The 12,364-nt window shown below is 48.5% G+C and overlaps 1 protein-coding gene and 1 pseudogene across 5 annotated transcripts; both read left to right on the top strand.

Moving 5' to 3' along the window:
* Positions 1 to 485: 485 nt before the first annotated feature.
* Positions 486 to 4,381, top strand: LOC308347161 (RNA transcription, translation and transport factor protein-like; annotated as a pseudogene). The gene is made up of 2 exons: positions 486 to 1,227; positions 4,011 to 4,381. The product of its transcript is annotated as an RNA transcription, translation and transport factor protein-like (transcript).
* Positions 4,362 to 11,870, top strand: FBXL14 (F-box and leucine rich repeat protein 14). Of its 4 annotated transcripts, none has more exons than XM_080811142.1 (2): positions 4,362 to 5,794; positions 11,135 to 11,870. In XM_080811142.1, exons 1-2 carry the CDS (start codon positions 4,643 to 4,645, stop codon positions 11,144 to 11,146), a joined length of 1,164 nt encoding a protein of 387 aa, XP_080667268.1. In that variant the 5' UTR covers positions 4,362 to 4,642; the 3' UTR covers positions 11,147 to 11,870. The 4 variants fall into 4 exon arrangements, with proteins under 4 accessions (XP_080667268.1, XP_080667267.1, XP_080667270.1 ...); XM_080811141.1 differs by having other exon boundaries at positions 4,362 to 5,836; XM_080811144.1 differs by lacking the exon at positions 11,135 to 11,870 and adding an exon at positions 7,224 to 9,692 and having other exon boundaries at positions 4,362 to 5,841.
* The last annotated feature ends 494 nt before the right edge of the window (positions 11,871 to 12,364 follow it).

Below are 12,364 nucleotides of genomic sequence, written 5' to 3'. Positions count from 1 at the left end.
AACACACACACAAAAATATTTTAATTCCTTTGATCTAATAATACCTACCAGCAAGACTCTGGGTCACTAGTTTTGGATCTATGTTTTTTTTGAATGAGTTTAAAAAGCTACAGATGTCTTCTGATCTTTCCTGCCAAATCTTCCCTCTCTGAATGAGGAAGTATACACACCCTTAAGTAAGCTTGATATTTGGGTTGGGCCTCTCAATTTTCCCAGGCCTCACCCAGGTGAAAAACACACCCTATTTGCAAATCTTGTCCCTTAAAAATTCTTGGTAAAGTTTTGGAGAGACTTCCTATACAAGGCTATCATTTCTGCTTCTTTACAGAAGCTCATTCAGAAAAAACTTCTTTCTGGTTGCAACTTGTTGAGTAATACACAAAAATCTCAACAAGTCCTTAAGATATGTACTTGAACTGCCTGCTCCTTCTTGCCTCCCCTACTCCCAGGAGAAGCCCAGGGAACTACAGCAAGAAGCAGGGACCATGTTCCAAGGCAAGCTTATGGCCCTCGACTACCACAACCCTGCTGGCTTCAACCACGAAGATGAACCAGAATTTAGAAACTTGATTGTTTGGCTTGAAGACCAGAAAATCAGACACTACAAGATTGAAGGCGGAGGTAATTGAAGAAATATCCACAGTAGTGACTGGCCCAAGTTCTTTGAAAAGTATCTCAGAGATGTTAACTGTCCTTTCAAGATTCAAGACGGGCAAGAAACAATTGACTGAGTTCTTGGTTTAGCTGTAGGACTTGAGTCTGGCTATAATGCTGAAACATACAAGGACTTCGGACATGATAATACAAAAAATGCCAGTGGTGTAGAGGCATTGATCCATTTGGATGTAAATAATCCTGACTTTAAGGCTGGTGTAATGGCTTTGGGTAACCTTCTTCAGATTCCCAGTCAGGATGGCTACCTGGTAATGCTTAAGCCAACTCGCATTTTGGTTCAGGATGCAGTTGCTACAGCAAATCAAACAAAAGAGGGCTTTCCTGTTGCTTTAGACAAACATACTCTTGGTTTTGACACAGGAGATGCAGTCCTTAATGAAACTGCTCCAATTCTGTGATTGCTGCACATAGAAGAGGTTGGAGAGCTACAGACAAAACTTCATGAAGCCACAGTAGCCAGTCAGGCAATTACTGCAGATCCACAGCCAGACCACAGACTGGGGAACACTTTAGGATTTCAGCTTCTCACCCAGTTAGTAAATTGGGAACCATGTACGTACGCTCTGACATGTGTTTGGAAATCCAGTGTCACATTTTCGAGGGAAGAATGCCAGAAAATCGACTACATTCTACTGATTTACCATCACTGCTTTTTCTTCAATAAAATTCAGGAAGGTGGGGGAAAAAATGAATGGTTATCCACAGGAGTTTCTACATCGGTATCCATCTTCTTCAGGTTATAAGGGTCTCTGCTCCACGATACCCTCCATGCATTTTTGTGCCCCAAATCTGAACCTAAACCAAAACCCCCAAGAAGCTACTGCATGTGAAAATAATCTCTGAACCGCCTTAGGAACAATCCATACCTTCCAGGGTTGAGAAGACAGCAGGACTAATCTAGGCTCATGGTCTCCTAGAGTGTTACTACTGGAAAGGTCCCTGAAGATTATCCAGTCAAACTGCCCTCGTGTCACATGAGGAAACTGAGAGCCAAAAAAGGGACACATTTTCTCAAAGCCGTACAAAGTCACCATGTGACAACACAGGGCTCCTGTGATGCCACACCTCTTTTTCTCCACTGATGTTCATTTCCTGAGATGCCTCTTAATGTTTACTTTCCTATTTACTGAATGTGAAAACAATCGTATTACTGAAAATCCTTGAAATGTTTGAATGTCTTAAACAAAAGCCTCCGTATTAATAAAATTCCAGAGTTCCACTCAAGAAAACGTTTTGCTAGAACTAGAATCAAATGGCCAGCTTCTAGAGAAAGTGCTCTAGGCACCTCTGAATGAGGCAACTCTCTCAGACTTGAGAACAATGGTCTGTCTAGAGGAGGAAAACCACTAAGCTCCTTTTCTTCCGGTCATGCTCCCCCTACAAACACACTCCCCGGGCCCCATGTGTGGTCTGGCACTTTGTTTTGTGTTCAGTAGGATTAAGGTGTTTGGGATTCATACTTTGACATCAATACAAACACCTCTATATCCTCAGAACAACAACAACAACAAAAAGTGACTTTCGTGTAGAGTTTAAGGTAAAAGTTCAGGCATCAGTGACTGAGAAAAATACAAGGCCGGAAATACTCTAGGAGAAGAGTATTAGCTCAGGTATGGCCCGGAATTGTGACATCTTATTGACACAGCACATCTGGGGCAGCTAGGTGACTAACAGTACAGTCTATTATTTCAGAAAGGTTATAAAAATCTATGGGCCTCACACCATGTGTAATGTGGGTGAAGTAGGAAACTTGTAAGAATTTTTGCTTCTGCATTTCCTGATTTAGGAACAGGAGAGGTGGGTGGGTGTGTGAGTGGGTGGGGGTCTAAAATATCTTTTGCTTATTAGTGAATCTGTATATACTTGGTCTAATATTGGTCTCTTGAACAAAGAGAGGTGGCCAAAAGTTAATCTCACATACCAAATAGGGAACCTATTCAAAATCTTGTTTGAGTCCTCAAAGAATCAATGAAACCATTTTCCTTTTCTGATAAATACATCAGATTGTCCTGTGTCAGGTTGTATGGAGCTGTGAGTTCATTAAGATTACAGAGGGTCATTTTCTCTGATCTGAAGATTCTTGGTTTGGGGATAGTTAAAAGGAAACGCTGAAATCCCATCGTCTGTGGGCATTTAAGACCCAGGAGCCACATTCTAAAAGAGAGCACTGCCCTGGTTCCATAAAACCCAGTTTATAAACCAACAGACATGTGCGTGCAGCCCCTTAAACCAAGTCCAATAGTCGCTGTATTTTATTTAAAAAGTATCTCTGCGTTAGTAGATACAAATATACTCTCAGTACAACTGTCCATACAATTTATAGTCCAAGAGGCTGGTGAGAAGGAAAAAGACCATAAAGCAAATGCTTAGGGACGGCTGCTCCCTTCTAAGCGCAAAGCAAGCTGACACGATGCGAGGGCATCGTGGCGCTCCCGACAGTCCACAGTTCAGCAACGAAGTGCGGAAGTGGAAGGAAGTTTTGATGTATAAAGTACCGCATTGATGTCTGGAAACTACCAGAAGATGCTAGAAGGGTAGTGCTAGAATGAGGGCTGAGGAGTGTCAGTGTTAAGCTAAGGTAGTGATGAATAAAGCCGAGTTTCTCCGTAATTTGAGGCACAAGACCGGAGAGAAAGGGATCGTAGGAAGCAGCCCCATTGGGGAGGACTGGGGGTGTGATAACAGGGACGTGTTAAGGGGCATTAAGAACAGTTTAAAAAAAAAAAAAAAAAGGAAGGAGAGTCGGAGTGATGATTATTGAGTACTACCACTGGGAGGAGGGTCTTGCCGGGATAATAAAGGGAGAAGGGCGTAAAAGAAGGGTCAGGAACGGTAGGGGTAAACTCTGGGAAAAGACTACGCAGACGTCAGCAGCCAAGAAAAAGAGAAGGAACGGGGTTGGGGCGTGGCCCAGAAAGGGAATGGCTCAACAGCAGGCTACGGGGTGAAAAGGAGAAGGGTGGGGAAGAGCCTGGCTGACAGCTGCTCTCAGATGGCGCCTACAGGGTTAAAAATCCGGGCGCCTAGACTAGGAAGAACTCGGTTTCCAGGGTAACGGCTCCGACAGTTCCGGCAGCGCAGGCTCGTACCATTGCGCGGGCGCGCGCGGGGGGGAGCGCGGCGGGAGGGGACGCGCGAAGGAGCAGTCGGGCAGAGGGGTCCGGCCCGGACTCTACCAAACGCGCGGCCCGCCTGCTCGCCCCGGGCCCGGCGCCGAGCCGCGCTCCGGCCGCGCCGGCCGCGGCGTCCTCCGTGCCCGGGCCGGCAGCTCCCAACTGGCCGCGGACGGCGGGGGGAGAAGGAACGTGCGCCCGGTGGCCCGGATTGGCCTCCAGGTCCCCCCGCCTGGGCGGCGGAGTGCGGGCGGCCCGGGCTGGGAGGTTTGAAAAGCGGGCGAGAGACAAAGGCAGCAGGAAGCCTCCTCGGCGCCCGGAGCCCGTGCTCGCAGCCCCCGGGGCCCCCCGGCCGGCCCGCTGGCCCGGAGCAGCAGCAGCGGCGGCGGCGGCCGGCGGCGGCAGTAGCAGGAGGCAGAGGATGCGGCAGGGGGCGTGGGAGCGGCGGCGGAGCGGGCGGAGCGGGCGGAGCGGCGCGGCCCGAGCGCGGCGTGGTTAGACCCGAGGCGGCGGAGGCGGCGGAGGCGGCGGAGGCGGCGGCCCGGCCGGGCTCGGGAGTGAGTGAGAGGGCGCCTTCCCCGCCCGGGATGTGAGGACCGAGCGGAGCCCGGGGCGGGGGGAGGGAAGGGAAGGGAGGCGAAGCCGGCAGGAAGGAAGGAAGGACGGACGGACCAGGAGGAGGAGCGGCGGCGGCGGCCGGAGCCGGAAGGCGGGGAGGGGCCGTCCGTTGGGCCCGAGGCGGCGGCGGCGGCGGCGGCAGCGGCTGGGGCGAACCGCTCTTGTCGCCTCTCGGGACAGGAGCGGCGGGGCCCGCGCCTCCTCCCCCCCGGCGCCGCGGAGGGGGGAGGAGGAAGATGGAGACCCACATCTCGTGCTTGTTCCCCGAGCTGCTGGCCATGATCTTCGGCTACCTGGACGTCCGGGATAAGGGGCGCGCGGCGCAGGTGTGCACGGCCTGGCGGGACGCCGCCTACCACAAGTCGGTGTGGCGGGGGGTGGAGGCCAAGCTGCACCTGCGCCGGGCCAACCCGTCGCTGTTCCCCAGCCTGCAGGCCCGGGGTATCCGCCGTGTGCAGATCCTGAGCCTCCGCCGCAGCCTCAGCTACGTGATCCAGGGCATGGCCAACATCGAGAGTCTCAACCTAAGCGGCTGCTACAACCTCACTGACAACGGGCTGGGCCACGCGTTTGTGCAGGAGATCGGCTCCCTGCGTGCCCTCAACCTGAGCCTCTGCAAGCAGATCACCGACAGCAGCCTGGGCCGCATAGCCCAGTACCTCAAGGGCTTGGAGGTGCTGGAGCTGGGGGGTTGCAGCAACATCACCAACACCGGCCTCCTGCTCATCGCCTGGGGCCTGCAGCGCCTCAAGAGCCTTAATCTCCGCAGCTGCCGCCACCTCTCGGACGTGGGCATCGGGCACCTGGCCGGCATGACGCGCAGCGCGGCCGAGGGCTGCCTGGGCCTGGAGCAGCTCACGCTGCAGGACTGCCAGAAGCTCACCGACCTTTCTCTAAAGCACATCTCCCGGGGGCTGACGGGCCTGAGGCTCCTCAACCTCAGCTTCTGCGGGGGCATCTCGGACGCGGGCCTCCTGCACCTGTCGCACATGGGCAGCCTCCGCAGCCTTAACCTGCGCTCCTGCGATAATATCAGCGACACGGGCATCATGCATCTGGCCATGGGCAGCCTGCGCCTCTCAGGGCTGGATGTGTCCTTCTGTGACAAGGTGGGGGACCAGAGCCTGGCTTACATAGCCCAGGGCCTGGACGGTCTCAAGTCCCTGTCCCTCTGCTCCTGCCACATCAGCGATGATGGCATCAACCGCATGGTGCGGCAGATGCACGGGCTGCGCACGCTCAACATCGGACAGTGTGTGCGCATCACAGACAAGGGCCTGGAGCTGATCGCGGAGCACCTGAGCCAGCTCACCGGCATAGACCTGTATGGCTGTACCCGGATCACCAAGCGCGGCCTGGAGCGCATCACGCAGCTGCCCTGCCTCAAGGTACTCAACCTGGGACTCTGGCAGATGACGGACAGTGAGAAGGTCAGGTGAGGGCGGTGGCACCTGCTCCCCCTGTCCCGCCCTGTTCATCCTCGGGTCACCACCACGCCCCAGCCCCCCTCACTCGACATGCACACTTACACAGAGATCATTGCAGCGGATGAGATGGGGGCAGGGACACGAAGCCTCAGGCTCATTTTCTCCCTCCTCCGGCACCTCGGCCCACTACACGCCCATTCCCATTGCATCTGGGGTTCCTATGCTACCCCTACCTTCCTCCCCTCTTGTTTCCCCTGACGATGAAGGGACGGATTCAGCTACTTACCCACCCACTCCTCTCTGCAGGGGGATGGAGGACTGTTTGAGCTACTGTATCCCCACTGCTTTGCATTTGGAAATGGGGGAGGGGGTGGGGAGTGACTAGTCCTTAAGACCCTGGGGAGTTGAGGAAAATGTCTGCCTTCACTTAAGCTTTCATTTGAATACTGTGATCTGGTTTTTATTTTGAAATGTATAAAGAGCAAACCCAACTACCACGGCCTTTTCACCCTTCTTCCTCCCACTTTGTAACTAATCCCAGGCTCTTCTCATCACTTCTCCTACAGTACTCTGCTATTCACGCTCATTTCCTTTTAATTGCTTTCTTTTTCGTGTTTTTGTTTTTTGAAGAAATTTGAAATCACGGTCCTTTTTTTTCTGCTGAATATAGTCTATATATTATATATATATAAATTATATATATATACATATATATATGTCTGGCTACCTCGTTTTAGTTTACTTTTTTCTCTGAAGCCCTGGAATTCTACAAGAGAGATATTTTGAGACTGAAACATTTTTGTGCCTAGACTGGAAAGATGCCCATTGGGTTTGTACGTCTTTTTTGTTTTGGCTTCTTCCCAAACCCCATCCATCCAATGTGTCCCGCTTCCACATTCTGGCTATCGTTTTTTCTCCCTGCCCATTGGGATTTTGAGGGCCCAACGGTGTTCGTAAATCTTGACTTAATTTATAGCACAAATGTGTGGAAGAAATGAGAGTCGAACTTTTGTTTGTTTGTTCGTCTGAGATGCAGATTGTGTCTTGAAAATGATTATCATATATGCAAATTATGCCCTACCCTCACCCTCTTCCAAGTTTCCCCACAAAAAGGTCACACGGTGAGGCTTCCTGTTGGAAGCAGAGGAGCAGAGTTGGCCTGCGGAGCCCCTGGGGCTCTAACCTGAAGGGGAGGAGACTGAAACTCATGTCTTATCTCTGTTAATAAAACGGGAGTTTGTGGGTTTTACAACAATCTGTTTCTAAATGGAGGAATAGATGGCTTTCTTTATTTTGGTGGGGGTTGGGACTTGTGGCTTTAAAAAAAATCGCTTTTGAGTAGGATGTATATTTTTGTTGGGAGTTTTTGTTCATTGGTTTATTTTTTTAGAATCCTCCACAGCAACATGCGAGACCATGGAGTTAAAGAAACCCAGAGACCTTTATCAATTAATTGTACTGTTTGTGAATTTGTATAAATAATAACAAAGATCCTCTTAAAACGTTTATATTCTTACAGTAAAAGGTTAAACTGATATTTATATAATAAAAGAGGAAATATGAAGTATGTTTTTGAAAAAAAAAAACAAAACAAAAACAAAAAACCTTGTATCTGTGAATTATTTTGAAGGCAGTGTGTGTTTGGGTACATGCCAAAGTAGGAGGTGCTGTCTGTACTCTAGGAGGAAATAAGGTATAGAGTTCAGTGCATCCTATGTGCTGTGAGTAAGCTCATGGTTACAAGTTTATTCTGTATAAGGTTTACTACTGACCTCCAAATGTTTTGTTGCTAGAAATGTGACTGGACTGGAGATTTATATAATTTTCGGTTTTAAACTGTCAACAACATGGAAATTGAAAGAAACTGAAGAAAATGGAACTTTAAAAAAAAACTTGATCTGTTAAGAGACACAATTTCCCCAGGGTGGAAATGAGATCCAGGGGTCCTGTTGAAAAATGGGTCCAGAGATGTGGAAGTGGGGAAGACAGGTTTCTTTCCACTCCGAGTGGGTGTGGGAAGGATGTGAAATGGTGAAGGGTGGAGGGAACTGAAGCCATTGTTCAGAAAAGTTAAAAGAGCGCTGTCCTTGCCTGCCCGCTCACTTGCTCAGTCATGCATGCTGAATCTCACAGTGTGAGTGAGGGTCCTGGTGGAAAGGAGGAAGGCAGTTCAGTCCCTCTTTTTAACATTCTCCTCCAGGCCCCGCTGCATTTAAGCACTTTCCTGGGGGATGGGGAGGTTGGCCAGGAGTTCTTGCACATTTGCATTTTAAGCACTCACAGCACCGAAGCTGGCCACTCGGATCCACTGTGGTGAGGGCTCTTAGGCTGAATTCGGGGCGGAGAAATGAATACCAACAATTCTAGCAAAGGGTTCCCTCTGGTAGACAATAACTAAATAATCAACACCCCTGTGACTGGGCTGCGGAAGTGGCAGGGCATAAATACTCCAACAGTGGAGTAATTCACATTCCTGGTTTCACATAGGTCTTTCTTAGCTGTTTCTGAGATTATATTTAAACAAACAAATACAGATCCCAGCAAGGACTAATAAGAGCGGTATAAAACTTGCCTGCAAAGACATCTCTTTCCAGGAAGAGAGCTAGAACCCAAGTTTCTCTCGGGGTGAGATTGTTTTGTAAAATTTCCAAGCTTTCTGCTTGAGCATATCACAAAAGCGGCATTGTTCCTTTTTGGAGAGCCATCACAATTGGGTCTAATTGAGCCTGACACTAGATCCATCTTCCTTTTCTTTGGGGAAGGTGTGGATCTCTTTCTTCCCTCTTAGATTACAGTGCTTATTGCCTGGGGGAAAAAAAAATGTGTGAACCCTAGTAAGAAGTCGGGACGTGGAATTAGGGTCAGCTTTCTAATTTAGCATTTGGCACTATACCGCATTAAGCTTCCACAAGCTGTGAGTTCTCGGACTGTTTTTCTTCCTCCAAAAGACTGCATGACTATGGATTCAGTCAATAAAAATTTGAGCACCTCCTAAGTCTTAGACTCTGTGCTCACATTCTTCATTTTAATACACAAAATAATCCTACCAACTACCAGGAAGGCTTTTCCACTTTCCTATTTGGTTTTTTTTTGTTGTTGTTGTTTTTTACTTGAAAGGCTGAGATAAGCTTGACTAAAGGTCGGTAAATTAATGTTTGAAAGTGAAGATCACGGGCCTACTGTCCTCAGCCTGAACTGGGTATACTTAAGAATATATCTGGAGTGTCTCTGGAAATGATGAATAAACCATTTACTTTCATCAGCCAAGGTTAACTGTTTATCTCTCAACCTTTGTGGATGGAAAGAAATGAATATGTGTTGAGAACCTGGGGAATGCTTTGCATGGTACCTGTAAATTTCTCCTTTCAGTCCTCAAAGCAGCCTGTTGAAACAGGTATCCTGATTTCCAGATACATAGTACTCGTCTGAAGTCACTCAGCCACTAACGGAGGGAAACCAGGACTCACACCAGGGCCCGCTCCCAAGGCCAGCTCCCTTCTGTACTCTGCGATGGTTCAGTTACTAACCCTATCTTGAGTTCCAGTGAGGTGACCTCACAGAAGTGAGTGGTAGCTGTCTGATCACCATGTGGACAAGCGCAGGCCACAGGGCCGTCCTTAAAGGGAATTTGGGTGGATCCAATCTCCACCGTATCTACTGGAATGGAAAGAAATGCTTTTAAAAACTAAAAGCACTAAAGGGGCGCCTGGGTGGCTCAGTGGGTTAAAGCCTCTGCCTTCGGCTCAGGTCATGATCCCAGGGTCCTGGGATCAAGCCCCACATCGGGCTCTCTGCTCAGCAGGGAGCCTGCTTCCCCCTCTCTCTCTCTGCCTGCTTCTCTGCCTACTTGTGATCTCCGTCTGTCAAATAAATAAATAAAATCTTAAAAAAACAAACAAACAAAAAAAAAACTAAAAGCACTAAAGAAAAGGACTTGATAATATTTTGCGGGTGCTACAAAAGTTAAAAGGCACTTCAGGGCAGCTTTTAGAATAGTAGAAAAAACCTGGTTGAGGTACTACTGGCTGCAACTTCAGAAGTGAAAAACCAAAATGGGAACTTGGTGTAAACTTCATCACATAGAAGTAATAAACCTCATGGAAACGGTCTGGGTGGTGGTGGGGACAGGGCTCCATGTACCTTTCTGAGGGCAGTAGCCCTTAAAGTCTGTCTGGACTTTAAAGACAACAGTGGGGTTCCGTTTCTGCAGTCCCCTAAGGGCCACGGCTGGCCTCCAGGTAGTAGTGCTGGGCGGTGCCCTGTGATCCTTGCCGCTGTGGACTCCCTCCGGCCAGATTCCTCAGTCCTAAGGAGGGGGGGCGCCCCATTTACCCCACATTTGGCAACAGGAATAGGGATGCTTGCCTAACTTACAGTATGTCTTCAAAGAGTTAAGAAAATTCAAATTGATCATACTCTTTCATGATTCACATCAGCAACAAAGATCTGAGAAAAGGAAATGTTTCTTTTTATTGGATTTTCCTTTTAAAGGTAAGAACTTTCTCTGAAAAAAGAACACTTGATATGTAAATTGAAGCATGGCCTCCCCGCTAAATCCTGGTGCTTTCCTGCCGCGCTTACTAGAGAGACGCTGGTCTTGAAATAAGCAAACCCTTTTTCACTTCTGACTTAGGAAATGTGAACTGGAGTTCTCAAAGGGGAAAAGGTAATGGCCCCCAGGACCTCCGTGTTTCCAAAGAACAAGAACCTCTTGATTAAAAGATCGCATTTGTAAAACAAAACCGAGGCCTCGAGCAGCATCTGACAACCATCTCTTGCCACTCCCCTGCAAGGGGGTGGAAGGCCTGGCCTCTGTTCCCCGCTGCCCTGCTGGAGAGAGGGAGGCTCCAGCCAGTCCCGTGGCCATCGCCCTCTCTGTTGCCCTTCTCTTCCCTGCAGCTCACGTCACTCCCTTTTCAGGTCATTCAGGCCACTTAGTAGAGGGCAACACCTAAATGTTGTGCCCCTCGGAACCCGTGGGGAGGCAGGGGTGAGGGTTTGGAGCACAGGACCAGACGCTGGAAAGCTATGTCCAGATGCAGGCCTATGCTTAGGCCGTGTCTCTCATTTTTGTTCCAACATGATGTAGAAGTTAAATTATTTTGCAAAGTGAATGGTATCAAACAAATGAGACACTCATCACTGCCAACTATTAATAACTGAGAACCCAGCAAAGGTAAGTGCACAGCCAGAATAAGAGCAGGTACTCTTAGGGCTTGGAGAGAAAGCGAATCCTTTCTGGACAATGAGTACATTTAAATGTCCACCAATGATCAGTTTCAGTCTTTTCCTCTTTTCCAGGGATTGCTCTGACTTTGCCGGGAGGAGTGGCCTGTACCAACCCAGAACATTCGGTACCATGTAAAGTCGAGTCTTCCAGTTAAGGTGCGAAAGAAAGTAAGCTTGAGATCTTAACTGTGCAGCAATAGCGTGGGCTATGCTAAGCAGCCCTGCAAATAAAACAAAATAGAAGTGGAATTCCTCTGCTTGCTGTTTGTTAACCCAGAAAAATGCGTGTCATTTTCTTAAAAAAAAAAAAAAAAACTTAAGTTTTTATTCTCTCATTCCTCTTCGACTTTAATTGTTTAAAGGCCAAATGCCACATATCCTTGTAAGTTTGCTTTTATTTGTGATGGTGGAAAATAGTGTCCATTACAAAGAAGAGAAGAATGAGGTCCTTCTGCAGCCCCAAAGAAACCCTGGGTGAGACCGTGTTAGGGACGCGAACGCAATCTGCTGGAAGAATTGAGTCATAACGTAGTGTTCAATTTCTGTCTCAAAAATGTTTGTTTTCACAAATCTGGTTGATACTGCACACTTAATTTTATAAATGGGAAAAGAGGCTCGACAAGGCTGCAAAGGTTTTGCCTCGGTGACGTGAGGAGCGCATATCAGAAAGGGGACTGCTTCAGACTTTAACAACCACAACAGAGGGGGATAAACAGGCAGGTAGCTCTTTGATCTTTCCCTAAGACCCTGCAAATACCACCCTGACCCCTTGGCTTCAGAAAGGTGCCAAACCAGAGCCTATTTTCACTGGGAGAAAAAAAAAGAACAAACAAACCCAACTGCTGAAAGTTACTACTACTTACACATTACATTATGCAAACTTAGATGTGTCTTGCAAGCTTTATGTATAGGGTTATTGAAGAAGCAATTGGGTAAATGGGCTATAGGGTACTGAGGTAGCCAGCTGTGTCACACCTGTCACCTGTTGTCCTCAGAGGACTCGAACCAGTTTTCCAGGCACTGCTTTGTCACAAACAGTGATGCGTGTGTTCTAAGTCTGTGCTCGCCGTAGTCCCAAAGCTACGGATCTAGCGCGTGTCCAGCGCACCGCCAACGTCTGTCACCCAGTCCTTGTAAAGCAGAATTGAGAGGCAGGATCCACAGCTATTCCTCTCCATTCAAAGGTAAAAAGACTTGACATAACAGATGTTTTAGTTACCAATCCCTCTTGTCCAGAAAGAGTACAAGGGTCTCATTTGTGAATATCAGGGACACTGTTAATGTTTGTTACTCCTCAGCTTA

The sequence above is a fragment of the Martes martes genome, assembly GCF_963455335.1.
Source record: "Martes martes genome assembly, chromosome: 8".
Taxonomy (NCBI): domain Eukaryota; kingdom Metazoa; phylum Chordata; class Mammalia; order Carnivora; family Mustelidae; genus Martes; species Martes martes.
The sequence above is the reverse complement of the archived record's forward strand: the minus strand, read 5'-3'. Positions and strand labels throughout refer to the sequence as shown.

Excerpts from the sequence above, each read along its gene's own strand:
- FBXL14 (XM_080811143.1), top strand. The coding sequence starts at position 4,643 with ATGGAGACCCACATCTCGTGCTTGTTCCCCGAGCTGCTGGCCATGATC. Across the intron at positions 5,842-6,007 it reads ACGGACAGTGAGAAGGTCAG|CACCTCGGCCCACTACACGC; the intron begins GTGAGGGCGGTG and ends TCCCTCCTCCGG.